The sequence below is a fragment of the Panthera pardus genome, unplaced genomic scaffold (assembly GCF_024362965.1).
Source record: "Panthera pardus isolate Hobbes unplaced genomic scaffold, ASM2436296v1 HiC_scaffold_20, whole genome shotgun sequence".
NCBI classification, from domain to species: domain Eukaryota; kingdom Metazoa; phylum Chordata; class Mammalia; order Carnivora; family Felidae; genus Panthera; species Panthera pardus.
This window is the reverse complement of record NW_026526766.1, coordinates 58,244,111-58,271,172: the sequence shown is the minus strand read 5'-3', so window position 1 is coordinate 58,271,172 and position 27,062 is coordinate 58,244,111. Positions and strand designations below refer to the sequence as shown.

Here is a 27,062-nt window from a genome sequence, read left to right as displayed (position 1 = left end):
TCATTTATTCATTCAAAATATTTATGTGCTTTAGAACTGTGGTGGGGATCAAATGGGAAAGCTGACTTCAAAGTTTTCTGTAAACTGTAAAATGATAGATAAATGTGATAGTTAATTAACTAATTAATGCATAGTGTCTGGACCAGCACTGTCCAATAGAAATATAACACGAGCCACGTTTGAAATTTAAAATTTTCTGGTAGCATATTAAAGAAGGAAAAATAAACAGGTATAATTGATTTTATATATTTTATTTAACCCAGTATATGAAAAATGTGATCACGTTAGCCTATAACCAGTATAAAAATTATTAATGAGATATTTTACCTTCTTGTTTCTATACTAAATTTTGACAATCTTGTGTGTGTTTTATGCTTACGGTACACCTCAATTCAAATGAGCCATGTTTCAGATGTTCCAAAGCCCCATATGGCTAGCCTAGGGCTGCTGAATTGGACAGCACAGATCTGGATGTTTTCTGGACAGAGTAGCTATTTTGTTGCAAACATCCATTTTGCTGGTTCCTCATGGCTAAGCTCCTTTCTGCTTGGGTCCTAGGTATTATGAGACGGGGAGCATCAAGCCTGGTGTAATTGGAGGATCCAAACCAAAGGTCGCCACGCCCAAAGTGGTGGAAAAAATTGCTGAGTATAAACGCCAAAATCCCACCATGTTTGCCTGGGAGATCAGGGACCGGCTGCTGGCGGAACGGGTGTGTGACAATGACACGGTGCCCAGTGTCAGTTCCATCAACAGGTGAGGGGCTGGTGCCTGTGGGGGGCTAGGGATCGGGGGGAATGGGGCATCCTGGAGGCTCTGTGAGTGCCTTTCCTAAAAGTCTGGTCTCTCCATTCATCCAGGCCCCTTAGGGGTTATTGGACAGAGGGGTGCTAATGGGGCTAGATTGATCTCGCTGTTGCCCTTCTTATCTTTCCAAAGTAAGCAGGGGTCCTAGGCTCAGGGAGGGAAGGCCATGTCAGTACCCAGGCTGCTTGAGAGTCTTCTGAGCCCAGAGTGATTTCTGTCACTCTCCCTTTACCGCCGCCTCTGTGTGTGGGACACTTAGCAGCAAACTGTTCTGATCAGGCCTTGACAAATGTCACTTCTTTGTCAGCCCGTGCTCAGGGTCTCCGCACTGGCTGATATAAATCAGAGCTTCCAAGGAAGAAAATCCCTGCCTCCAGTTTGGGCAGAGGTTGAGCCGTTGAATGTGGAAAACAGAGCCTGGACTTGAAGTTGAGAGATTTGGTTCCTTGTCCCAGTTCTGCCACAAACTCCAAGTGTCACCCTGACAAAGCTCTTCCTCTCTTTAAGAGCCCAGAACCTTGGTGGTCCTGATGTAGGTCAGTGATCTCCAAGAGTGACGTCCAGGACACCAAGATGCTGTAGAGTTAGGGAGCTGCTCTCTCCCCAGTTTCCCTCAATGTCACCCATGGAGAGAAAGAACCAGAGAAATACCATGAGTACCAGGCATGGGATCTTCCTGGGAGCCACAGCGGCACCTTCTCTGAAGTGTGATCCAGGATATATCTAATGGAGCTTTCAGAGCTTCCAAAAATTTCTGAAAGAAAGTATTCTATTATAGGGGCACCTGGGTGGCTCAGCTGGGCAGGCCCCCGACTTTGGCTCAGGTCACGATCTCATGTTCTGTGAGTTGGAGCCCCGTGTCGGGCTCTGTGCTGACAGCTTGGAGCCTGGAGCCCGCTTTGGATTCTGTGTCTCCCTCTCTCTGCCCTTCCCTGGCTCATGCTCTGTCTGTCTGTCTCTCTCTTTCAAAAATAAATAAACATTAAAAAAAATTTTTTTTAAAAGAAAATTTTCTATTGTAAACGGCAAAGTCTCAAATCCGTTAAACCTATAGAAGTCAAGGATGAAGTTGTGAGGTGAACAGAAATGATTGTTCTCTAAACTCCACAAAGAAAAGAGAACCAGCTGACTGAAAACTTGAATGGTTCCCATTTCTCTAAGGTCACACACTACCCTTGTCCATGCAGAGCCTGTCCGGGCATAGCAGACCCCTCACCCCCCGGCAGAAAGAGGTGGTCAGACTAGAATGTCCCTGAGATCCCTTCTGGGCTTGATGGTTGTTCCTTCTGTGATGCCTCGAATGCACAGAATCACTGTGTAAGTGCATCTCTTGATGTTTTGAGACCTGCTATTTCATAAGCCATGAGCCTGTTTCCTTTCTCTCAGCAAGTCTTTATCTTGGTCCTGACATCATGTGAGGTACAGACCACAGAGAGGGGCACCAGGTACACTGTCTCGTAGTCTCTGTTCTAGAGGGCCTCCTTGCGTAGGATGGCATTCAGGCATGCATGAGAATTCTGGTCAACCTGAATTAGCTGAGGAGATAGCAACGGTTGTGGTGGGTTTGGGGTGGGGAGGGGGATAACTTCTGTTCTTCTGGGTTATGAGGGGCTCCAGTGTGCTTTGGGAGTCCCCTACTTCTGGCACGTTGCAGGATTACCGTCACACAGAGCAACATGACTTTCTCCCATGTCTCCAAGAGCCCTTGTGTGGAGTAAGGCATACAATGCCTATAGCAATGGGGGAACGGAAGCCTTCTCTTCAGAGGAACCTCCACCAAACCCATGGTCAGGCTTTGGGGGCCCGCAGATTTCCCAATGTAGGGTGTACGTGTAATTGGTGGTTTGAAAGATAACCCTGGGTTGCCTGTGGGGGTCCCAAGCTCCTAATGCCTGCTGTTGGCAGGCAGTAATGTAACAAGTGAAGAAGGCTAGGTATGAGGTGATAGGGAAAGGTGGGGTCTGGGGGAAACCAGACAGCACGAGAGTTACTGAAGGGGTAGGTGCTTCTCAGCTCCAGCCGAATGCCTCCAGGATTTTTTTTTAAGTTTATTTATTTATTTGGAGGGAGAGTGTGTATGCGCCCGCGAGCGTGCGAGTCCACCAGCAGGGGAGGGGCAGAGAGTGAGAAAGAGAGAGAGAATCCCAAGCAGAGTCTGTGCTGTCAGCTCAGAGCCCGACACGGGGCTCAGTCTCCTAACCAGGAGATCGTGACCTGACCCGAAATCAAGAGTCGGACGCTCTACCGACTGAGCCACCCAGGTGCCCTCCAAATCTCCATATTATTAAATGGTGGCAATGAATTTCAGTGAAAAAAAAAAATGCCTTACAGGACGAGCATAACTCATTTGCAGGGCTCCAGCTTATATCTTCTGTAATACAAGGATGAAAACGGTCATCTATTTATGATGAATTTGCTTTAAATGTATTTTAGAAAAATATAACTGGAACACCAAGCCAGTGAGTGTGAACTTTATGAAGTATCCCTCCCATTTACGGTAAAGAACTCGTATTGCCTCATAAAGTAAGTCTAAGTCAAAACGTAAGTTACTTGAAAGGAAGATACGAAGTGAAAAGAGCACAGTGGCCCGACGGAGCAGTGGAGGCCGTGAGGCAGGACTTGCACGAGTGTCTAGGGAAGCCGTGGACCAGCTGGTGCTTTGTGCTTGGAGTTGCGCTGGGCGGCTGCTTGCTGGTTGCTGGGGCTATGGCTAGCCTCAGGGGCTCTTGTGTGTTCACAGCGGTGGCTGTGCCTCTGAGGTGTTTTCAGGTCTGTCGTCTCCTGTAGCCCTCGAGGCTTAACTCTGTTCTTTGGCAGGTATAGAAACTGAGGCCCAGAAGAGAGGTGTAGAGGAATGATGATTTTGAGGTAGAGATGGGAGTAGAGTCCGGGTCCCCTGATGTTAGTAAGAGGAGGGCCTGTCTCTTTCCACCATTGCCCTGTAGGATTCTACCCGTGACAGAACTGAGGATCCGAGAGCAAAGAGGCAAGGAGGAGTAAAATGGTCATTCCTACCATGTCCACGCACCTTGCAGCCTTTGCGCGTTGCTGCCTGTCTGCAGCTCCCTCTGTGGCCCACAGCCCTCTCCTGGGCACCCTGCTGGGGGCTCTTCTCTGGGGGCACACTGTGGCACTTCACTCAGAGCTCTTTGTGTCTTTAGCCAACCAAGCCAGCAATGCAGATGAACAAGGACACTGTTGGTGCCTCCCTCCCACCGCCACCCGCCTCCCCCTGCCCCGTCCAAGAAAACCTGAGCCATCCCTGCGTGCAGTTTTATTTTCCATATGAAGGCAAAGCTGCTCTCCAAAGCTGCGTTCAAACGGGTGCAGTTTCCAAGTAACTGTCTCGCAAAACATGATCATGATCTAAGAGCGTCCACAGATTCCTCTCCCAGCTCTTGCCTCCCCGGGGGCAACTTCTCACTCTTCCCCTACTTCACACAGCTAAGGAGGGAATGGTGGCCGGATTTGTAGCTATTCCGGTGGCAGCAGTGTGGTCTCCACTATCCACCCCTACCAGTGTATGCCTTTCTGCTGTCTTCTGGGAGAGCAGCCTGGGAACCCGTGACTGACACAGAATTCAGCGACACGGAACCTGTTCTGCTCAGCATGTGGGAGATTTGCTGGGACACGAGCCATCATGTTTATGTGGTTTCCTAAGGACAAAAAAGGGCTGGGGGTGCTGCACGACCTGCACCAAGGATTCTTAGAATCCAGCCCGAGTGTCAGTGGGAGGTGACTGTCCAAGAGCTGACGGAAGCCGGTAATGGAGCCTTCCTTCCGATCCAGTCCTGGATCTCTAAATCAGGGGCCAAGTGGTGGGGACTGCGAGTGGCACTCCCAGTTAGAAGGACGGTTCCACTTAGCAACGATTGGTTGTTGTCATGTGAGAACGTGGGATCAGGATTGCTAGGTGTTTCGATTTTTCAAGGGAAGCTACAAATCCGTGTATTTATGTAAAAGCTCCCACCCTACAATTATTGGCAACTAATTCAAATAAAACAAATGACTGTGCAGGCCAAACAAAACTCACTCAGGAATTGATGTGGCCTGGGGATGACAGTTTGTAAAGTCTACTCTTAATCTGAACTTGGGCAGCAAGACTTCTGAGAGTGTTTACCCATTCCCCTCTTTCTTCTCCACATCAGTTGCTGGCCTGGGTGTCACCTGTGGGCCCCCTCCCAGCATGGCCCAGTTGGACCCTTGGTTTGGGATTCTTAGCACAGCTGATGACCCAAGATTCTTACTGCACCAATGGCAGTTTGACCAGTGCAGTAGATGTGGGTATATCTTCAGCCCTGTCTTCCTATTTCTTTTTTAAAGGCACCATGATTTTCTCCTTCAATGTAATTGTGTAATGGAGGGCGGGGATGGAGGAATATGTGTGTGAGAAGACCTAGCCTTTCAAAGAAGTGAGGGTGATGTTGAAATAGGATCCTTACAAATGCCTGTAATACCTGAAGCCCTTGAAGTTTAGTCCCTCAGTTTCTAAATGGATTTGGAATCCAAATAGACTTTATGTTTCCTATAGGAAATATTTAGCAGAGGGGCCACTTCTTTTGAATGTGGTGCAAAGGAAATTGCTCGAGCATGGGAGCTGGGAGTCTGGGCTGACCTGCTGTGTGACCCTGGGCAAGTCACTTCAGCACTCTGGGCTTTGGTGTCCTCATTTGCAGGAATTGGTGGATTGTTGAATTCCCTTCTCTGCTGGACCATCTAGGATGTTCACATGGCACCCAGGATCATGCTCATGCTCAGCGAAGTAAAGGCAAAACCCTTTAGTGTTAACTGCCAGGTAACCAGACTGTCTCTGGTTTAGAAGAGGTCCGGAGTATGACTCTTACTGTGACACGTCTTGACGATTGCTTGTTAATTTAAATTTTTTTTTAGAATTGCTATGATTCAATTAGTCTTGTCCTTCCCACTACCATTTCTTCTCAGTGGAAGATAATGCTCTTTGTTCCTTTTTTTTTTTTTTTTTTTTTGGCAGCTGCTGCAAGCAGATGGGCAAAATCTCTGTCCCTGGGGACAGCTTTGGAGGGTTCCCTACAATCCTGGTCTTGCCTATAAAGGACAGCTCCTCTATAGCCTTAAAATAGGGTGTAGGGATGGCTACTTTCCCCTCCCTAGTTCCCAAGGGGATCTCATGTGTTTTTAAGGTATTTGTAGAAAATATGAACCTTTTAAGGTTGAAGCTGGTCTTTAATCTTTCTGAAGATACTGCTGAAGATAACAGCTAACATTTATAGCAAACTTACTGTGCAACAGCTGCTATTCTAAGTAATTGATTAGTTTCATTCTCATCATAACCCTATGATGTAGGAATGATTCTTGGTCCCATTTTGCAGATGAAGAAACTGATGCACAGAGGAGTTAATTTACTCAAGGTCATGCAGCTGGCAAATTGGAAAACTGGGTTTCAGACTCTAGTGGTCTGATTCTGGAGCCTGTGGTTTTAATCAGTATGCTGCAGTGGCCTCTTAATGATTTGTAACAATTAATAATGTTTTACCAAATGGCTTATAAATATTTTAAAAGAAAAATAAGGAAAACATAATTTTCTTTGCTCTGCCTAGGTACAAACTTAATGGCCAAGCAATACTCTGCAAAGCTAGGACTTTATAGGAAATAAATATGAGAAATAGTTCTCATATATTTTACCATACATTTATATGTACATAACCCATAATATAGGTAAACTGTATTTATATCTGTATAGCCAGATACTCACATTGAGCTATATCTCTGTAGACAAACACACATGTATCCTTGGAAAAGGTGACATACACACAAATACAAAAATTAGATCAGATTCTAACTTAATTCCAGGTGGTCCAAAAGACTATCTCACTCCCAGGTCCTTGTCAATATGCTCCATGTTTGTTTAGTTAAAATAAGAATTTTGAATATTGGAGGAAACAAACCAACCCTGAATGCATTTGAAGTAACACTTAAGCTGACTCATAAGAAAAAGGCAAAAGGCCCTGGGGGCTCCAGGGGCCTGGACTCCAGGGGACCTGTGGTTGGGCTGTGTGGTGTGAACAGAAATGTCCGTTCAGGCTCTCAGCTGAGCATGCTGAGGGGCCTCGGTGCCCGCCACTGAGCTGTGAGATCTCTGAGGGCAGAGACCATAACCCATGAGGGTATCCTTACTCCTCTCCATTTGTACAAGCTGGAGACTCAGTGCAGCTTGAAACTTGAACTTCCAGAAATAACGGTCTGGAATGTGAAAAAGCCTCTCACCTAACACTGAGTGAAGAGAGCCAGATACAAAACCATGGACGCGATTTAATCTTGATTTTGTTAAAGGAAATGGGTATTTCCTAATATGCGTAGGAATGTTAGCATAAAGGAGGTACATCGAAATGTGATTTTAGATACCTTCTTTGTATTTCTCGTCCTAATAGTCTACAATGAGCACAAAGTACTTTTATAATTAAGAAAAACCCTAATAACTGTTCTTTTAAAAGGTGATCCTTGGAGGCTGGAGTAGAACGTCTCCAAAGAAGCTGAACATTCTGTTACCACCCACCCTTCTCCCTAATGAGAAGGGAGAAGCTTCCCTTCTCAGGGAAGGAGCTTTCGTGCAGATCCCACAGGGACTTTGGACCCAGCCCTGGTTGGTTGCGCTATGACACACAGGGCTTGGGGTCTCACGGGGGAGACCCATATGAGTGTGCTGTTCTAGACAGAAATTTATAAGCTAAGCTTCTCAGAGCCCAAGGTCCTACAGAAGAACATCAGAGCTGCCGGGGCAAAGGAAAAGCAGTACCACTATTATCCCTTTCATACAGTGGGCTTTGTTTGAAGATTTTTTTTCCCCAAAAAAGGATTTAATTAGAGTGGTCTGTTCCAACTGCCTCATTGTATGGAGGCCTGCAACAGAATGGACTTGCCCAGGGTCACAATCAAGTTCATCATATTAGAACTAGGGCAAGGTCTCTGGAAAGACAGGCCAGCACACCCCCGGCTCCTGGCCTTATTGGAGCCTAACCATGTGGCTTTGTACACGGCAGCTTTGGAGGCTTCCTCTTAGCAAAGCCAGGCCTGTCCCGGCAGCACTTTAACCCTTTCTAATTTCAGAGCAACATGCATCTGCTTCCTTTGGTAATTTTTAATGGGTGGGGACGTGGCTCTCTCCTGTGGCTCTCTCCTGCAGAGAAACCAGAGCACGTGGGCCCCCAGGGAACAGAGAGGTCACCTGGTTCAGTCCCTTCATTCCACCGAGGGGCGGGGTGGGCAGAGGTCCAGGAAAGGGAAGAAAGTCCCTATTAGCGTCCCTCAGGGAGTTCCTTATGGAACTGGAGCTGCTCCAGAGAAAAAAATGTCTGTTTGTAACATTAATGTGTCATCCTTTTTCTACACAAGAGGTACTTGAAGCCCAGAGAGGGGTGGGAACAAGTTACCCAAAGACACCCAGGGAGTTAGGGGCTGAATTGGGACTAGTCCATAGTGCTGCTAACCCCCTACACTCCCAATCTGGGGTCATAACCTCCCTCCTCGTCTGCCCCAGCTTGCCAGGCCTTTTCTGTGCATAGCTGGTTGAGATCTCTTCTCCGTGGTGGTAAATAGCCGTTAATTTTTCCCCCAATTGTCCACAGGATCATCCGGACAAAAGTACAACAACCCCCGAACCAGCCGGTCCCAGCTTCCAGTCACAGCATAGGTAAGAAGAACTTCTTAAAAAAATTTAAAAATCTAATGGGCTCCAAATATTCTAAAGAACTTTTTAATCATTCTTATGGACAGATAATTCTGCATAAAACACTTCGGCACACGTACTAATGCGCCTTCTTTGTCATTCTCCAAGGGCTGAACCTGGTAAATGAATTTTATAAATACTGCTAAAAGGTTTTGAATTTTACTGATTATTATGATAAATAGCTTTCACCATGAGACAGAAAATTGAAATCTAAGCCAAAAAAAAAAAAAATCCACTAATGGGGGTCTATAGAATGTCAGATAATTAAAGTAATAAATCAAGAAAGGGATACTTATTCATAACATTTTCTGCATCATTAGTCAGTAAGTAGTTTTGAATGTGTTTTTTTCTTCTATCAACCAGCCCTTCTACAATTCTTTGTGCACTTGCAGTCTTGAGTGAAGATGTGGCAAAACTTCCCAAACTTTCTCTCTCTCTCTCTCTCTCTCACTTCAATCTCATGTACTCCATGAACTGTCGAGGACTGCCAGTGGGGCTTTTGATACTCATGGGAGATAGTCTGAGTGAGCATGACTTATAAGGGTTGGGGGTCCTATTTCCAACTACTAAAGAGTTCAGAAGTTTCGCTTGCCTGTCCTTTCCCCAAAAAGACTGTGAGATGAAAATGACATGTGTCTATTTAAGACATATTATTTCTCCACTTGGGATAAAGGGAACACCTCTGGGGGGAAAGTTATTCTACTATAAGAAAGTGCTGACCATTCAGTTCAGTAAGCCTCTGATAGTCCCGGTCAATGTCACTTAATAATGCCTCAGACTGTGTAATGTTTCCCCACCTTTGTCACTCCCTCTTTAACTGAAGAAACCCCCCCCCCCCCGCAGTGATGGGGGATGGGCAGAGGCAGGCTTATAGTTCCAGCTCTGCCATTAACTCATCCAGTGAGTACGTCCCTTTACTTCTCCGAGTCTCAGTTTCCCCATTTGCGGACTGACGTGCGCAAACTAGGTGCTCCCTGAGGTTCTGATCCACCATGGTTGCCTCTGTGGATAAAGGTAAGAGAGAGTTCCTCCCTTCCATAAAATAATTATTTAGGAATCCATTCAAAAAGTGTTTGCTAAGCCCCTGCTTTGCATGGAGACTAGTGTTATAAAGGAGGCAGGACAGAATCTCCATTCTCATGGGCTTCTCGGTCTAATAGGGGAATGTAACGAAGAGAAGTTTGCAAAACACTGAGATAAGGCTCAAGAAGGAAATACAGGATGCTGTGTGAGCCAAAGGCAGGGAACTGTTACCAGCTCTGTTGAGCTGGTGTGAAGAGGGTTGAGGAGGGCTCCTGGGGAAATGTTTGTGGCTGAGATTTCCCTTGTAGCTTTAACTATTTCGGATGACGGAGCAATGAATATGAGACTAAGAATACCCGATAATATTCTTGCAATTGGGTTAGAGGAATAATTCTACTTGTAGGTCAGCAGAATGCTTTGTCTCAGAAAGTTTTATAAAAAAAATGTACCTTGTATGCGTCCAGGCCTTTATCGTTTACAGACTTATTGAGGAGTGAGGAAATGGAAGTTAGAGAGATTAAATAACTAGCCCAAGGTCACATTGCTCATAAGTGACGGAGCCAGAATTGGAACCTGGGTCTTTGGAGTCTGGCACAATCACAAGATAACCAGAACTATCGCTGGCTCTGTCAGCAACATGGCGAGCCTTGGTTATATGTGCTTGTTGGTTTTTAAAGTACCAAATGACGTGTGATCTTCTTTCTTCCTCTGTTCTTTGCACCTTAATACAGAAAAGGTTGTGAGATTTGCATAAATCTATTTTGAGGAGCTTCTTCTGGTGAAGGAAAAGAGAAGTTAACGATTTCTACTTCTGTGTCTCCTAAGGAAGATCTAAAATCTAACTCAGATATAAGAAGAAAGGCACTGTTCCCTCTAGGTCTGTAGGAGCAAGAGCTGGATATGCTCCCAGGAAAGCAACAAACAGCTTCTCACGCAACACCACCATTTCTAGTAATTTCCTACACTTTAGAGTCAAAGGCGGCTCCACCTGCCTCCAGCTAGTTATAGCCCAAGGAAATGTGTCAGAGATTGGTTTGTAGGTTTTAATGAACCAAGAGAGAATTCCCACAGCCCAGAAATGGAAATTCAGCTGTACAGCTTGAGAGGACCCTGCCGACTTGGCTGCTCTTTTCCCCTGGACTCTGGGGTTAGGAGTTAAAGTGAAACTTGCGCAAAACCTCCCCTCCCCTCCCCTCCCCTGTTCTTATCCTTAGGAATGTAGAGACCTGGCCTTAGTCACAATAAGTCACTGAGCTCAGCCCACGTTTCTGGGCAGGGGAAATCAAGACTTTAAGTCAGTAGACCTGAGGCCAAGTGCTGGTGCTACTGCTTATTGGCTAGATGACATTTAGCGAATCACTTCACTTTATGGCACCTTCAGTTTCCTCCTTTGACCCAGGAGTATAAATAACAGCACTTGACATTGTTGCAACCGTCAAATGAAAAGCAAGGCATTAATGTGAAGCGTATTATTGTTCTTCATTATTACTTAACGAGGGGCAGATTACTGTAAGGGTTCAGACTTCAGTTTCTGGATTCTGTGGCCTTGGGCAAGTCGCTTACCTTTCCTGAAGCCTGGGTTCCCTTACCTTTCCAATGAGATAACAACATCACCTCCCTTACAAGATTGTTCTTAGAATTAAATAAAATAATGCCTCAATGATGCCTGGCACAGAGTAAGTTCTCAGAAAACATCAGTTATCATTATGATATTATACATATCAGTATATATTATATGTGCACAATATATATTCTATTATATAGCTTATCATTATTACATAATTAATATTGAATGTGAAAATCCAGGTAAACTAGAAGGAGAAAAGACAGTGAGGAACTATAAAGAGAAGGAACAGTTTGCCATTTGGAGTTTTGTTGGCTAAGTGTATGAGTGTGCAGGTATTTATGTCCGTGTGGATGGGTGGATATGTAAGCAGGGAATGAAGCTGCCTAATGAGTGGTCTAGGCTGGCTGGTGGTAGGCCCCAGCTCCCCCCTCTCTCTTTGCCGTTCCCCTGCTTCCTGCATTCTTGGACAGGATTTGAGCTACTGCTCTTCTCACGCTGTCCTGTGTGCCTTTCTGCACCGTCAGCCCTCCTAGCTGCCTGTGCTCCCCCTTGCATCCCCCCAGCAGCAGAAAACCGGGGCAAATGCCCCGAGGGCTGCCCCCATCGCCCAGGTGTAGACGCTGTCATAGGGCGGGTGTCCTCCGCGAACACTCACTGCATCCCGCGCTCCCGCTGCTCCGCAAACAGTGGCATCCAGCCCAGTGTAGGGTGAGTGCTGTTGTTTTGGCCGGCTGCCCGGCAAAGCGCCCGCCCCCCACAGCCCTCCCGCCGGGCCCTGACCAGCCCCTCTCCCTCTGCACAGTGTCCACGGGCTCCGTGACGCAGGTGTCGTCGGTGAGCACGGACTCGGCCGGCTCCTCGTACTCCATCAGCGGTATCCTGGGCATCACGTCTCCCAGCGCAGACACCAACAAGCGCAAGAGAGATGAAGGTAAGAGATGCCTCTGCGGTCCTGTCCGGGGCGACCCGACCGGACGGGATCTGCTGTGGGGCCGTCAGTGAGGAGTAGAAACAAAGATGCCTGATGAGCACCGGGAGTCCCCAGGGCGGGTGGACACGGGAAGGGGCTGGGTGCCCTGGGACAGGCAGGCAGGGTACTGGCTGGGATTGCAGATTTCTCGTTAGTCTGCCCTCATCTTCACCACTTGGGTGAAGGAAAGAGGGCCTGGCAGAGTCCTTGTGTTCTGAGCTTTGTGGTCTGTAAGAAACCTGTGTGCAGATCTGATGCCCAAGGGCACGGTGTGCAGGGTACAGTGCAAGGCCTTTTGTCTCCTTTCTTGGGGAGCCTGGGAGCCGAGGGCGTGCTGGGTGCCCTGCAGTGAGAGCCGCACACCTGGGCGGAGGGGGTCAGCAGGTGGGTTCTCCCAGCTGGCTCTCCCAGAAGGCCTCCGATGATGATGACGAAGGCAGCGATGGTGGGGGGCTGAGGAAGTTAATCATCTCATCTCTGCCCTTGGGCCTGGAAGGAAGGAGTGCAGTGGCCTCCTGGGGATTACAAAGATGACAATCTTCCCAGTTGCTTTTTCTGAACCCCTGTGTATGCCTGCTGCCTGGGTCCCGGGAGCCGGCCATCTCTGTCCTGCACACAGGCCTACCTTAACCTGGGTTTCTGTTCCCTGATGGGCTGCCAGTGCAGCTGACGTTAATGGGTTTGAGAGGAGAAACGAACCCCTGGGAGTCTGTAAGACCTTCTCCAGGAGAGGGGGAAAAAAAAAAACGCCTATGGTCTAGGGCCTGAGAGCTGCGTGACAGAAATCTTGATTCAATTATTCTGTTCCTCAGCACAATTCCCTTTCTCGGCTCCCTGTAAGGGATGTGTGTTCTCGTGAGCACATGCCTAAGTACTTAAGATCTGTAACTAGAAAATTGAGTCGACCCAGCGGTGGATTGGCCTGTGGTCTTCGTGTTCTGGGCAGTGTGGAAGCTGGATCTCTGGCCTCCTCTTGGAGCTGTGGGGGCGCCGGGGGGGGGGGGGGGATGATTCACGGCTTTGGAACTTCCCTCACCCCTTTCCCCTGTTCTAGACACTCGGAGCAGATGTCAGAAGTCTTTAACTCAGTGGGCGGTTGTGCTGTGTTACCGCAGGAGGCAGTGGGCCTACCATCTCTGTTGGTTTATGGGGTTGGTGCTGTCATCTTTTCTGCCATTGTCACCTGCACTCACAGCAGATGTGCCCAAGCTGGGGCCCGGCTGTGTTTGATCACAGTGGAGGGGCAGGTTGTGTGAGACTCCCTCACAGGCCGAGGGATCCCGGCACAGACTTTTGGAGAAATTAAAAAAAAAAAATCTAGTTTGATGTCTATCACCAAACAGGTCCTGATTTGGCAGGGGGTGGGGGCTGTTTTACTGTGTTTGTGGAGCACTGGGGGGAGGGGCAGCTGTTTTACTGTGTTTGTGGAGCATTATATTGGCTTTTAGCTTCTGCTCATCGGCCACTGTTCAGCTTCTCGTGCTGCTTTAAAAGGTATCGAGTGGGGGGCATTGAGGTGGCTTAGTCGGTTAAGCGTCCGACTCTTGATTTTGGCTCAGGTCATGATCTTGAGGTTTATGAGATGGGGTCCCACATGGGGCTTTGTGCTGATAGCACGGAGCCTGCTTGGGATTCTCCCTCTCCCTCTCTCTCTGTCCCTCCCTGCCTTGTGCTCGCACGCACTGTGTCTCTCAAAATAAATAAACATTTAGAAATTAAAAAAGCTATCGAGTGGTCAGAATGCAGGTGTTGTTGGTCTAGACTGCTCTGTGCCATCAGATCATTTCTCGAGGACTGTGGCCCAGTTGGGGTATTGACCTTTAAGAAGGACAGTGACAGATTGAGATGTGTCCGGGTGGGTGTCACCTGGAATGGCGGGGATCTGGATATTACAGCCCCTGGAGAACACCTTGAGCCTCTAGGGTTGTTTCGATACAACAAAGAGAAGAATGAGCAGGACTGGACTGTTGCCTTCAAATATTTGGAGAGCTGGCCTGGAAGGTAAGAGGAATGAGACTTTGTTGTCTGGCCTTCAAGGCCAGTCTGCATCAGATTCAGAATTTCAGCTCAGTGTAAGAAAAAACTTGTAGATATGAGAGTGGTCTGAGGCAAAGGGAGCTACCTTGGTAGGTAGTGAGTGCCCTGTCACTAGAGGTATGTAAGTAGAGCCTAGGTGACCATGGGCTGGAGCTGCTGTATGAGAGCATCAAGGATCAGATGTAGGATTGGATACTCTTTGAGATCAAGTACTGATCTCCAGAAAGACCTGGGAAGTGATCTAGTCCATTTTCCGGGGGCTAAGGGACAATGATTTGATGGTCCTGGAAGCCGACAGGATTGGGAAGAGTGGGAGCCCCAAATGGCAACCAGAGCCCCTTCTCCCCTTGCAGCACCAGGAGTGTGTTAAAGCAGAGAGGTGGGCAGAAGTGCCCTTGTTCACATCAGCAAACTGCCTTGAAGGACTACTCCCCAGTGCTCCCGGATACCCTTTCCCACCCTCCTTCCCTCCCTCCCTCCCTATCTCCCTGGATCCCGGCATTGGCTTCAGGGGGAGTTAAAGAGGCAGAAATTGTCACCCTTATCTTATAGGGGAGGAAACTGAGGCCCCAAAGAGTTCTGTGACATTGTCAAAGCCACACAGCTGGTGTGGCCTGGGGAGCTGGGAGCAGCTGGAGAGGCCCTGAAGGCCCCAGTTCCTTGGAATCCCCTCCCCCCCCCCCCCCCCCCCCCCCCCCCGCCCCCAGCTCTCATTACCCTTAGTCCCTCCAAAGAGATGCTTGGGAGGTAGAGCAGCCTGGGGCTGGGCAGAGCCTGGGGACAGTGTGAGGAAGAGTTTCAAGCAGAAGGGACTGGTCAGCAGGTTGGATGCTGCCAAGAGCGTGATGAAGAAGTCAGAAACCAGCATTGCTGGGCGCACTGGAGGGCTGGCCTCTTGCGGAAGACCACGGCACTGTTTTTCACAGGAGCCCTTGACAGCCTGAGGGAAGAGCTATGAGGAAGAGAGGCACAAAGGGCCAAGAGGAAGAGGCCAAGAGGAATCCTCACCCCCATTTCTCAGATGAGGCGACTGAGGCTCTGCAAGGTGGATTCTACTTTGCAGTCATCTCCAGCTAGGACTTCGGTTTTGCCCTGTGGGCAGTTCCTGCTGCCACTCTCATGCCCAGGCCTCAGGAGAGGGGTGGGTGGTTACAGAGTCTAGTCACAAAGGGCCTGCCCTCTAGAGCTCACAGACTGGGGTCAGGACTGACAAACCCAAAGTCCCTCCAATGGTCAGTGTGTAAGATGGTGCTGTGATGGATGGTGACACCAGAGGGGAAGAAGAGCAAGGCAGGGAGGGGCAGATTTTGACCAAAGGGATCCAGGAAGGCTCCTCCTAGGAGGTGGCCCTTTATCAAGGGAAAAATAGTTTATACTGCTTCTGTTTTTTTTTTTTTTTTTTTTAACATTTATTTATTTTTGAGACAGAGGGAGACAGAGCATGAACGGGGGAGGGTCAGAGAGAGGGAGACACAGAATCCGAAGTAGGCTCCAGGCTGAGCTGTCAGCACAGAGCCCGACGCGGGGCTGCAACTCACAGACTGCGAGATCATGACCTGAGCCGAAGTCAGACGCTCAACTGACTGAGCCACCCAGGCGCCCCTGCTTCTGTTTTTAAAATCAAATGAAATTTAAATTTTAGTTCCTCAGTTACACCCGCCACATTTCAAAGCGTTCAGTAGCCTCACGGTGTGCTGAGTGGCCACTGTATCGGATGATATGGCTTTGATGCAAGTGCTTGGCGCATAGTAGCTGCTCAAGAAGAGTGCTTCTTGGTGGAATGGGTCAGTCATGTGCTTGTGGAGGGTTCACAGTTAGTAAGGAGGGGGAGTGGGCAATCTCCTCAACCAGGAGGGTTTCTGTTTGGTATTTTGGGCTTCCACAGAAAGCTCTATTTGAATAAAGACTTCTGTAGCAAAAACAAAAAAGTTAGGGCACTGTTAGACTAGTGGATTGCCAGGGGCCCCTTTGGTCTAAAAATTCTAGGACTCTCCCCTGGGACATTTGCCTCCAAGATCAGCTTTGGGGATGTGGCCGCTGTGTCCTGATCTCAGATGAGCTGTGTGCGGCTCAGGTGGCAGAGAAGGCCCTGGGGCCTCTGAGGGCAGAGCTGGGGCTGGCTGAGGGAAGCTACGGGAAGCAGATTGTAGCTCAGTGCAAGGAACTGCTTTCAGATAACAGCCAGGCTAGGCCAAGGATGGAAGCATTAGCTTGGGAAGGGAATGAGCTCCCTGTCATCAGATGTGTGATCAGGGACTAGACAAAGGAGAGGCAGAAGAGCCAAAGAAGGCATTCTGATTTGGATCCCATGACTTTGAGACCTGTTACAATCTGGGTAGCAGGTGCTTCTGTGACCTCCTATGTCTGCAAGTAGTTTTCCCTACTTGTTTTTCCCTTCTGCCACCTGACTCTGAGGTGGCCGTCCACATGGACTTGACTGGGCAGAGGCCACATCGCGTGCGTTTCTCTCCCTGGTCAGCTCCTTGGCACAAGGCACAGTGCCCAGAGGTGCTCAGGAGTTCTGTGGCTGGTACTGAGAGCTTTCGTGAAGTCTCTGGTGTAGGCCTCAGGAATCCCACTGGGCCAGGGGGACAGAGCCTGATGCGGTGCTTCCCCCACTAGGAGGCTGGACTGGGCCAGGCAGGAGCGGCTGTGAACAGTGGCCATGGGTGAAAGGGCAGCCCCAGACCCTGTGTTTCTTCCTGGGCCTTGGATCTCCGGTGGGGTCTCTGTCCACCATCTATCTCCAGGGCCCCCATTAAGGTCCCCTTGACTCCCCCCTCCTCTCCAACCCCCAGAATTTGAAAAGCTCTGATGAGCACACCAAGGTCAGCTGAGCGAGAATCCCTTTCACTAGCTCAGAAGGCTGCCCAGTCCAGGACCAGTGCGGACTGTGGGAGCCACAGCTCCTTTGTGAGCAGTAGAGGTACACTGCAGGTGGAATTTCTGGCCTTCTGTCCCCCGGCTTCTCTCTGCCTGAAGAGGGCACAGGAAAGGCATCCAAAATCCCTAGGTGGCCTGTCCTTTTCAAGAAATGCCAAGTCCAGCATGACTCTCAAGGAGAGGATTGGGGGGCATTTAGGAGGGGCTCCTGTCATGACTATCTCTACCCCTTTCTGGGGGTGCCTGTCTCTTCCTCATGTCTTTCACTCGGGGGTGCATCTTATCCAGTGTTATCTGCCTTTGTTTGTGTCCTGTTAATAGACTTTTTCTGTCTGCTTCTGTCTGGTCTAGTGTGCATGCTCTCTCCCTCTCTCTCACGCACACACACTCACACTCTGTCACTCACGGTCTCACACATACACACGCTGTTGCACACCCGCTCTCTCTCACACACTCTTTCACACACATACACACTCCCTGTCTTTGTCACACACTCTCACATACAGACACACACTGTCACATACATACTGTCACACACACACACACACCTCTCTGTCTCTCTCGTTCCTCTCTCTTTCTCTCACACATGCTCAGTCACTTTTTCTTTTCTTGTATTCACTCTTGCTCGCCCTCTTGCCAACTCTCTGCTCCTCTCTCTCCCAGGTTGGGAGCCCCAGCTCATCCCTGCTCTGCAGACCTCCATGGGACCCCACGCAGGGAGGGAAGGGCTTTCAGAAGCTCACAGACCGACCCCCTCCCCCACCACGGGCAGACCCTGATCTTCTTCTATCAGGACCCTTTTCCTTGTTGGACACTCCCATCCTATCTGCTGCTCCCTGGCTTGGGATGGAAGGCTGGGGACGAAGGTGCAGAGACCCCTCTCGGATTTGCCAGAAGGGAATGGATGTGTGAAAAGAGTTATCGGCAGCCCTTGATTCCACAGATCGCTCATCTCTGGAGAGCCCACGATGAGATGGTGAGGTGTTGAGGCAAGGACACAGGCTCACAGGCCAGGGACAGAGCAACATGAGGACTTCCTGGCGTGAAATCTTCGGCGAGTGACTTAATCTCTCTGACCCTCCACTTTGTCATCTGGAAAATATCCGTAGCACAAGCCTTGTGGGTTATTGTGAGGATAAAATGAAATCATACCCTCAAAGGGTTTAGCCCCAGGGGCCAGTCATAGTAAGTGCTTAATAAATGGCCACGGAGGAGAGTGGGGCTGGAGGGTGTGAGGCCAGTCACAGGCTGAAGTCAAGCAGTCGCTAGCCTTCTGTTTGGTGGCTGAAACTAGGGATCTGCCCACCGCAGTCTTCCTGTTTGTAAGGCCTCTGCTGTGGCATCGAGACTGAACAACAGTGCCCCCAGGTGTCAGCAGCAAGACGAAGGGCCACTTGCTTTCCTTTGCTTCCTTTCCTCAGGACCTTGGTCTTCCAGCCCCCTGATGGAAAAGAGTAAAAGGATTAAGTCTCAGTCCACAAAGAGTGGCCCTAGGTACACAAGAGAGGCTCCAAGATGGAGGGCAGAGGGCAGAGCACCTGGGCCTGGGAGGGCTGGGGGTGGGGTCATCAGCTTGGACCTCAGGGCTCCCCTGTTGGAGTGAAGGGCCTTGGAGAACATCTGGGACATGTCATTCCAGTCATTATCCAGAGGAGAAAACAGACTTGGAGAAGAGAAAGGGTCTGACCAGGTCACGTGGTAAAAATCTGGAAAACCCAGAGGGAGGGAATGGACTCTTCAGAACATCCTTGGTATCCAGCTGCCTTTTGATGTGGCAACTCTCAGTTTCTTCTGTCCCTTCTCTCCCATTCTCCTTTCCGGCTGCTGCCCCCACTGTTGAAAGCCACCAGGAACCTCATCTGCCTGTGCTGGGACAGAGGGGCTCTGACCCCTGACTCATCCCCAGGGCGAACCTCAACTCTTGACGATGAGCCTTGCCCTTCCTGCCTTGCCTCCCGTTCTTCTTCCTTGTCCCTTCTGTGCTTCTGCTCCCTGTGCGTTCTCTGAGCTTTCCTGTCTCCAGGCCATTATCCACACAGGGGGCCCTCCCACAGGAGTGCTGTCCTTGAGGCTGGTCTGTTGGCCTGGCCTGGTTCCCAGAGCCAGCCCACTCCCTGCAGGGATTTTCAGTGTTGGACCAGTAGTCCTTCACAGCCAGGCCCAGGATGGAGCATTGGAAGCCAGAGAGCCTCTGCAGAGAGGGAAAGGAGTGACTAGCATTTTGTCTCCATCTTTCCTGGGGCTTTACCAGGGCAGGCCTCCCTTCCCCAGCCCTCCATGAGGTGCCCCCCTGGAGGTCTCCTCAGGCTGCCCATGCAGGGGGCCCTTCTCTGAGTTCTTTCTTTGTCTATCTGTGCAGGGCTCAGAACCAAGGTTCCCACTGGGAGGGGGATCGCTTAGAAGCCAGGTGGCAATTCCCAGCCTGGCAGTCATGCTTTACTTGGCTTGCCTTGGAGTTAAAGTAATTTTTGATTAGTTACCGACATTTAAAAATCAGATTTCATATGTGGATGTTTGGCTTTTCTTGGGGGAAAAAAAACCCCAAAACTCCAATCTGGCAACACTGGGCAGACTTTCCCACGTAGCCATGACTGTCTGTGGCTGCTGGGCCTGTGGGCCTCAGGCTGCTCCCTGTTCAACTTGCTCTCAGTTATTCGTGCTCTGTTTTTCTCTACCTGAAGGCCTTTGAGTTTCTGGAGTCCTAGAGTGGACTTGGAGGAACAAGCATGAGTCCAGTCGATGTAACTAAAGCCTGTGCGGGGCAGCACCATGACCTGGCCCAATGGAGCTCTGTGTGTGTGTGTGTATGTGTGTGTGTGTGTGTACACGTGTGCGTGTGGTCAGGGAAGTAGGCAGTCAGGTTCTTAGGCCAGTGGTGAGTGGGGTAAGGCACGGCAGTAGGGCAAGGTCAAGGAGCCACACCTCCCGTAGCCCAGAAGAGCAGTGAAATCGAGGTCATTCAGTCCACACCTACCAGATGAGACAGGCACAGAGGTCCCAGGCTTTGCCTCCGGGCGTGCAGGGCGTGCTGAGTGGCAGTGGTGATAGGGACCCAGGTTTCCATCTCCCAACCTGGCTGGCCACTTTCCGTATCCTTCTGGCTGTGTCATCATTGGCACTCTGAGAAGTGTCAGAGACTTTCTTGGTAAAGCAGGGGACCTGAGGCCAGGTGGCCAGTTGGAAGGGCTCCTTGGGCCTTTCCCTAGTGCCTAGGGCCTGTCCCTTGGGTGTGTGTGGGGGGTCGAGTTTCAGTTCCTCCTGGCCCCCGGGTCCCTGAGTTTCACTTTGATTCAGTGAGTGAAAGCCTGTGTGAGAGCCAGCACCACTGAATACCCCCTCCACCCCTCCCTGCCCCTGTTTTCACGCTTGCTTTGCCCACACCTTCCCCTCTCACCCCCCAGCTCCCCTTCCCATGGTCTGTGGTCTGGTGTTCTGGAGAACCCTAGGGAATGTAAAGGATAGGGTGACAGAGTGTGAGGGATCTCAGTTCAGGGAGCTGGTTCTGAGGTCAGCCAGAACAAGAGTTCTGGGGTCAGCTGAGGGGACAGCTTAAGGGATAGAGTCTCCACAGTGGACGGGCTCCCACTGGCTTTCTTCCCCGATCTGTGTCTGCTGCCCTGTGGGGCAGAAAATCCCACAGTCCCTTCTCTCTGGCTTTGGAATATGGTTAAACCTTGGCCACAGTCTGAGGCTCGGGGCTTCACAGGGCTCCAAACTACTAGAGGCTTATAAGGCAGGTGCAGGAGCCCGGAAGGAGGGGGATAGGACCTCTGGGCCCCTTTCCTGACTCTGTGGCTAACTTACTGGTGACCTTGGAGGGAATCCCTTCCTCTCTCTAGGCCTATTTCCTCATCTATGATATGGGATCAAGGGATTCCTAAGGTTTTTTTTTGTGGCACCAAGATTCTGAGCTTCTCCTAGTCCCATCTCAAATACTGTTGCAGTATTTTAGAACAATGGTTCTCCAATTTTTGGTCTTGGGACCCCTTTAAATGCTTAAAAATTATCAAGGACCCCAAGAAGTTTTTAGTTTAAAACATAAAAGTTTAAATACTTACTTACTAATTCATAAAAAATAATAGGGGTGCCTGGGTGGCTCAGTCGGTTAAGCATCCAACTTCAGCTCAGGTTATAATCTCACAGCTTGTGAGTTTGAGCCCCGCTTCTGGAGCCTGCTTCGGATTCTGTGTCTCCCTCTCTCTCTGCCCCTCCCCTGCTTGTGCTCTGTCTCTCTCTCTCTCTCTCAAAAATAAACATTAAAAAATTAAAGAAAATAGTAATAAACAAGTAACATAAGTAATGTGTTTGAAATAAGAAAGAATCATATTTTCCATACCAAAAAATTTAGTCAGAGTGGCATTGGTTTATGATTTTGCAAATCTCTTTAGTGTCTGGCTTAATAGAAGACAGCTGGATTCTCAGATCTGCTTCCTTATCCAAGCTGCTGTGATACCACACATCCTAGTGCCTTTGGAAAACTCCACTGTGTACTTGTGAGAGGGTGAGAGTCAATGAGGCCAATAAAATCTTGGATTTATTATGAAAATAGTTTTGGCCTCACAGGACCCCCTGAAAAGGTCTTGGGGTCCCTCAAGGGGTCCCTGGACTATACTTTGAGAATCTCTGCTTCAGGCTACTGGGGACTCTGAGCTTGCTTACTTATCGCTTATACAGAGAGGGAAAGCAGTTAAATAGTTTTTACTAAAAGGAAAGGTACCATCAGTTCCCCCTATTTTTAGCTCCTGAAGGCAGGGGGAGCCATGGAAGGTCTTTGAGCTGGGGGGGGGGGAGTAACAAGACATGCTGGGCTTTGGAAATCCTCCTGTAGCACATTGGGTATGCAGTGCTTACTCCTCTCCCAAGTGTGAGCTCCCACAGAAAGGCGCAGCTACTGAGGTTTCTTTCATTGCCAGCAGAATGTCTGTAGGGCTTGATGTCTGACCTCCCTCCAGCAGGCTTTCTTCAGGGTAAAAAGCAGCCACCCAGTGCTCCCTATGAGACTGGAGAGCGGGCATTCTGAGACCCAACCACGTCTCCCCAACCCAGCTCAGCTCCGCACTAGCTGGCAGATCCCTGAGATCTCACGCTGGGCATAGTTTTGGTGGGAAAAAAAAAACCCAGGTAATAATATTGAATAGGAATGAAAAAAAAATGAAATAAAGTAGTAGGTTTGGTATTTATCTGAACTCCTGCTATTTGAGGAAAAGTAGGTCTGAAAGGCAATTGAGACGGGAGATTTCTGTTCTGATTCCATAGGCGCTTCTAGATGTTTCTGGAATGCCAGTGGTTGGGCACTGGTGTGTGTGCATCTGTGTGCATGTGCGTGTGTGTGTGTGTGTACAGTTTCACTTTGGAATGTCCAGTTTTCCTCTTCATTGGTACAAGCTTATTACTTGTACTAGTCTTTCCTTGGACTAATGGACTAAAATGGAGGAGAAGGAGGTGTCCTAAGGTAATTTGAGAAGAACTGAGAGACCAGGGCTTAAAGGTGTTAGAGAAGATGCATATGAGAAAGAGATTGCTTGTAGTGTAATGAACTGAGCTATGTATGAGGGGAAACAAAACCATGGCCCCTGGAGAAACTCAAGGAGGAGGATGAAAAGCGACAAGAAGGTCAGGCACTTCCCTGTACTAGCCACCAGGTGGCACCATTGACCCAAGACAGCTTAGTTGCTGTCCAGGGTTGGGGACAAGAGGGGTAACAGGGCAGTGTGTAATGGCCATGTGGGAGTTTGTAATTCAGTGGGGGGTGGCGGTGGCCAGGTAGGCTGACTGTTTCCTAGAGACTTCTTTCAAAGCGTTTAGTCAGGGCAGGCAGAGGCTGGACCATCCTTGTTGCAGATCAGTCTGGTCTTTCCTCAACTCCATGGTGCAGATGTCTAGATATAAACCTTTCTGAGAGTCAAGTCTTTGGGTCTATTCTAAGCCTTTACTGGTTGTGTGGCCTTGGGCAAGTCATTTCTCTCTTTTTTTTCTTCCTTCCTTCCTTCCTTCCTCGCTCACTAGCCCCTCCCCCCCTGCCCCCCCCCCCCCTTCTCTCTCTCTCCTCTTCTTTCTTTGTTCCACACCCAGCATGGTGCCCAGTGCAGGGCTTGAACTCATGACCCTGAGATCAAGACCTGAGCTGAGATCAAGATTCAGACACTTTAACTGACTGAACCACCCAGGCCAAGTCACTTCTTTCTGAGTCTTGTTTTCTGCATGTCAAAATGTGGAGATTTGAACAGGCAGTTTTAGTGGTCTTTTGGGCTCTGACATTCTGTGGTATGCCTGAGGGAACACGGGAGGGAGATGGAGTTAAATTCAGGATCATTCAGCTGTATTACCTTGGGCAGGTCCCTTCCCATCTGTGGGGATTATAGTAACATCTCCCTCAGACTTTTTGGATAAAGTAGCAGCCTCGAAAAGACTTTGCAATCTTTTTTGGTCCTGTAGGACAAAGAAGATTGCTATTTATTATTTCCCCTGGAATTGAAGTTGGCCAGAGGCAAATCCTTACAGTGTAGAAAGTTTGTGCCTCTGCCTGTGACCACCAATAAAGGCCTTATGGCAGGTGCTGCTCAAGGTCACTGTTTTTCTTGAATCTCCTCATTTCTCTCCATCTCCACTGCTACTGCCTCAGTCCAAGCACTCTCTCATTTGAACTATTGCTTATAGCTTCCTAGTGGGTCCCTACCTCCAATGTCTCTGACTTCTCCAAACAGTCCACTTTCCACAGAGCAGCCCCAGATGCACTTCTGAAATAGTTCTGATCAGTGACTCACCTAAAGGGCTTTTGCTCTTCAGCTCTGCCTGTTGTTCTCAGAAGCCCAGCAGACTTAAAAAGGCTGCAAGGCCCTCCGTGATCAGGCTCCTGCCCATCTCGGGAGCCTCATCTCTCTCCACCCTCCTTTTTTCATGCTTATTCCAGCCACACCAAACCTCTTTCCATGTCTTGTTCTTTCCTGCTTGCAGCCTAAGCTTTCTGTGCATGGGTTGTAGGATCAGGCAGTGGGGGCTCTGATGCTGACTCCACCAATGCCTACGCATGTGACTTTGGGCAAGTTATTTGACCTGAGCCTCAGCCTGAGTTTCCCCATATATAGAATGAGGGCACAAATTATGCCTATGATTGGGCTGTTATGTGGATCGTATGAGGTAATGCGTGTAAAGTGCCTCTGTGTGTGATACATGCTCAATAAAGGATGCCTCTTATTATGGTGCTGCTCTCCCTGCCTGGGAAATTGTCCCTTCTTGCCCACCATTTACCCAGGTGACATCCCAAATCTTTAGGATCCAGCATGAATATCACTTCCTAAGCGAGGGCTTCCTTGGTGCTCACTCTTGCCGGCTCCCCTGGCCCCACCCTCAGCACACAGAACCTGCCTGTTGATAAAAATACCACATTGGTCATTGTCTGCCCTGTGAGACTGTGTCTGCAGTGCTCATCACTGTTGCCCTAGTACCCAGCACAGGGACTGGTTCATGGTAGCAAATATGTACTGAATAGGGACTCTGGATGACATAGAAGCCTGGAGCCCATCTGGTCGGTGGATGCTGGCGGCTGTGTAGAACCCAGAGCCTTGCACATCAAACATCCACCCATTCTTGCCTGACCCCAAAGCCTCTGTCCTCCAGCCGCTGCTGTCTGGCCCCATAGAAAGGATCTCATGGCAACCATTCCAGAAGGGAAGGGAGCTCCTTGGTCTAAATACACGTATACGCGTGTACAGATGCGCATGCACACACATATGTGCGTGCTGGTGCCTTCAGCCCCTATCCTGCCTGCCACACCTGAGCATATGTTCCAGTGTATGGCCCCAAATCGCAACTACAACGCGGCACAACTCTAACGGGTAGCACTTACTGTTTACTGTATGCATTTTAAATTATTAATGCATTTAATACTCACCACCACGGCACCAGGTAGGTACTCCTATCATCCCTGTTTTATAGAGATTCAAAGAGATTGGGGAAGTTGTCCAAGGTCACATAGCCCCAACATTCAACAGTGGCAGTGTTGGGACTGGCACCTGGGTGGTCGCCATCCTGATCTTCCTCTCATATGGTGTCGCAAAGGATGGCATCAGTGGGAGCTCCCCCAGCTCTCAATTCCACCTCCCCCGCCCCGCCCGCCGCCCCGTCCGTTTCTGCCATCCTGTCCTCCTGCCAGTCTGAGCACAGGGGGCGACCTTGGCTCAGAGCCTGCTTTATTAATTAGGTGCCCCATTTCGGAGGTTTCCCCCAGCACCGCTGTGCACATTTTCTTGTCACACCTTCAAGTTGGTCAGTTTCAAGCGCAATAATTGGCTGATCACACATAGGCTTTAAACCACAGCTGGGTAGTGCAGCGGGTGGACTAGAGTTTGGACCCAGCCCTTCCGGGTACCAGCTGTGTGAGCTTTGACAAGGGTCTTCTCTGAGTTTCAGTTTCCTCGCCTGTCAAAGGGGATAATAATTTTGGCTTTTCCTGGCAATTAAAAAATGTTACTTGTGATATTTCACTAGGCACTGGCATGTGGCAAGTTTCAAAATAGCTATTATTATTTCTATCATCGAAGCAGAGTTGTTACCCTGAATTCAGATTCCTTGATGACCTTGTTGACAGTTTTCTAAATTCCCAGCTTTTTTGTGTTCCCATTCTTTCTTTTTTTTTTTTAAATAATTATTTTATTTATATTGCTAGGATTAATGATAGGACCATTCAGGCAAGGGGTCCAAAGAAAAAGGAAGACATACCCACCAGAATTTACACTGGCAGAACTTTAGCTCTGTATTCCAAAAGGCTAATAATTCGAGTTGTGGATGAGGACAGCTTGCAGAGGCAGGATGAGACTGACATGGGGTGGAGAAGCCTGGGTTCCTGACCCCAGTTCAGCCACTGTCTTGCTGTGTGATCTCGATCAGGTCCCTCCCCTCTGGGTCCTCAGTTGAGCCCAGACAAACCTTCCAACTCCGGATCCTTCCTTTTCCCTCCTCCCCCCCTCTCCACTGCCCCCCTCCCTGCTCCTCATCTTCTCTCTCTTCCGTTTCCTTTCTGTCTGAGACACAACGCCATCCAGCACTCTTGAATGGTACTTTTGTTCTGCTAACATCTCTTTTCTGAAAAGGATGATTGGTCAGGTTTGTATCTTTTAAATGCTGGCACGTTTTATCAGTTAAGAACCTGCAAACCTCTCTCCCAAGACATAGCCTTAAGGAGTAGACAAGCTGCAAAGGTGGGGAGGGCGTTTATGGGAGACAATGGAGTAACAATAACAAAATCTCTTTGGGGGCCTCATGTATGGTCCCTACAGAAAATGCCTTCTTTCCTGAGAGCCCCCTTTCCTGCTCTTGCCATGACCTTAAGCGTTTTCCAGCTTGACTCCAGTTATGACTTTTGTCCCCCCTTAGCTCCCTGCAGAATGGGAGAGGGGGCAAGAACAGAGCCCACACTTGGGTGGCCCTCACCTCAAGGCCTCTTTGAGGTAGGGCGTGGAGCACTGGACTTGGAGGGACAGGGTTTAAGTGCTGCTTTGAGTGCTGGTGATCTTGGGCAAGCCATTCTGGGCCTCAGTTTTCTTCTTGGCAAAAGAGAACAGAATGCCTTCCTCAAGGTCTTGTGCAGACTCGGTGAGAAGCAATGCGTGAGAAAGTACTTTGTAAACTGTAAAGCTCTATGTAGGTATGAGATGGTTCCTATAATTCAGTTCATGAGCCTGTTCCCAGACTGAACAATTCCTTAACTCCTCCAGAGGTCAGTTTTCCCATCTGTAAAGTGGGGTCTGTAGTACCTAGGTCATACAATTACTGTGAGAATTCCGTAAAGAGTGCAAAACACCTGGCACAGTTCTTGGCAGTGGCAGGTGCCCAGGTCTAGGTCAGTGCCCTGTTCCTTTCCCTTTCTCATTTTTCCACAGCCCTTCCCCGTGAGCACAGCGCACAATAATTATGCTACATGCTTCCAAAATCTGGCTGCCAAATCTTCGAGCGGCGGCTCCTTGGCCGGGAGAGCTTAGACAACTTCCCTAACCTGCGCCTCCATTCTCGTCCCTGTAAAAAAAGCATCATAGTAATATCTGCTTCAAAGGGTTGTTGACAAGATTAGACGGTGC

At 49.2% G+C, this 27,062-nt stretch overlaps 1 protein-coding gene across 3 annotated transcripts in view; it reads left to right on the top strand.

Moving 5' to 3' along the window:
* The window catches only part of PAX5 (paired box 5), a 194,733-nt gene that overhangs the window by 19,237 nt on the left and 148,434 nt on the right, over positions 1–27,062 (top strand). For all 3 annotated transcript variants that reach the window (XM_053908105.1, XM_019454478.2, XM_053908106.1), the window contains exons 3-5: positions 559–756; positions 8,409–8,473; positions 11,902–12,030. In XM_053908105.1, coding sequence (XP_053764080.1) covers positions 559–756; positions 8,409–8,473; positions 11,902–12,030 — 392 coding nt within the window. The remainder of the gene's footprint in view (positions 1–558; positions 757–8,408; positions 8,474–11,901; positions 12,031–27,062) is intronic.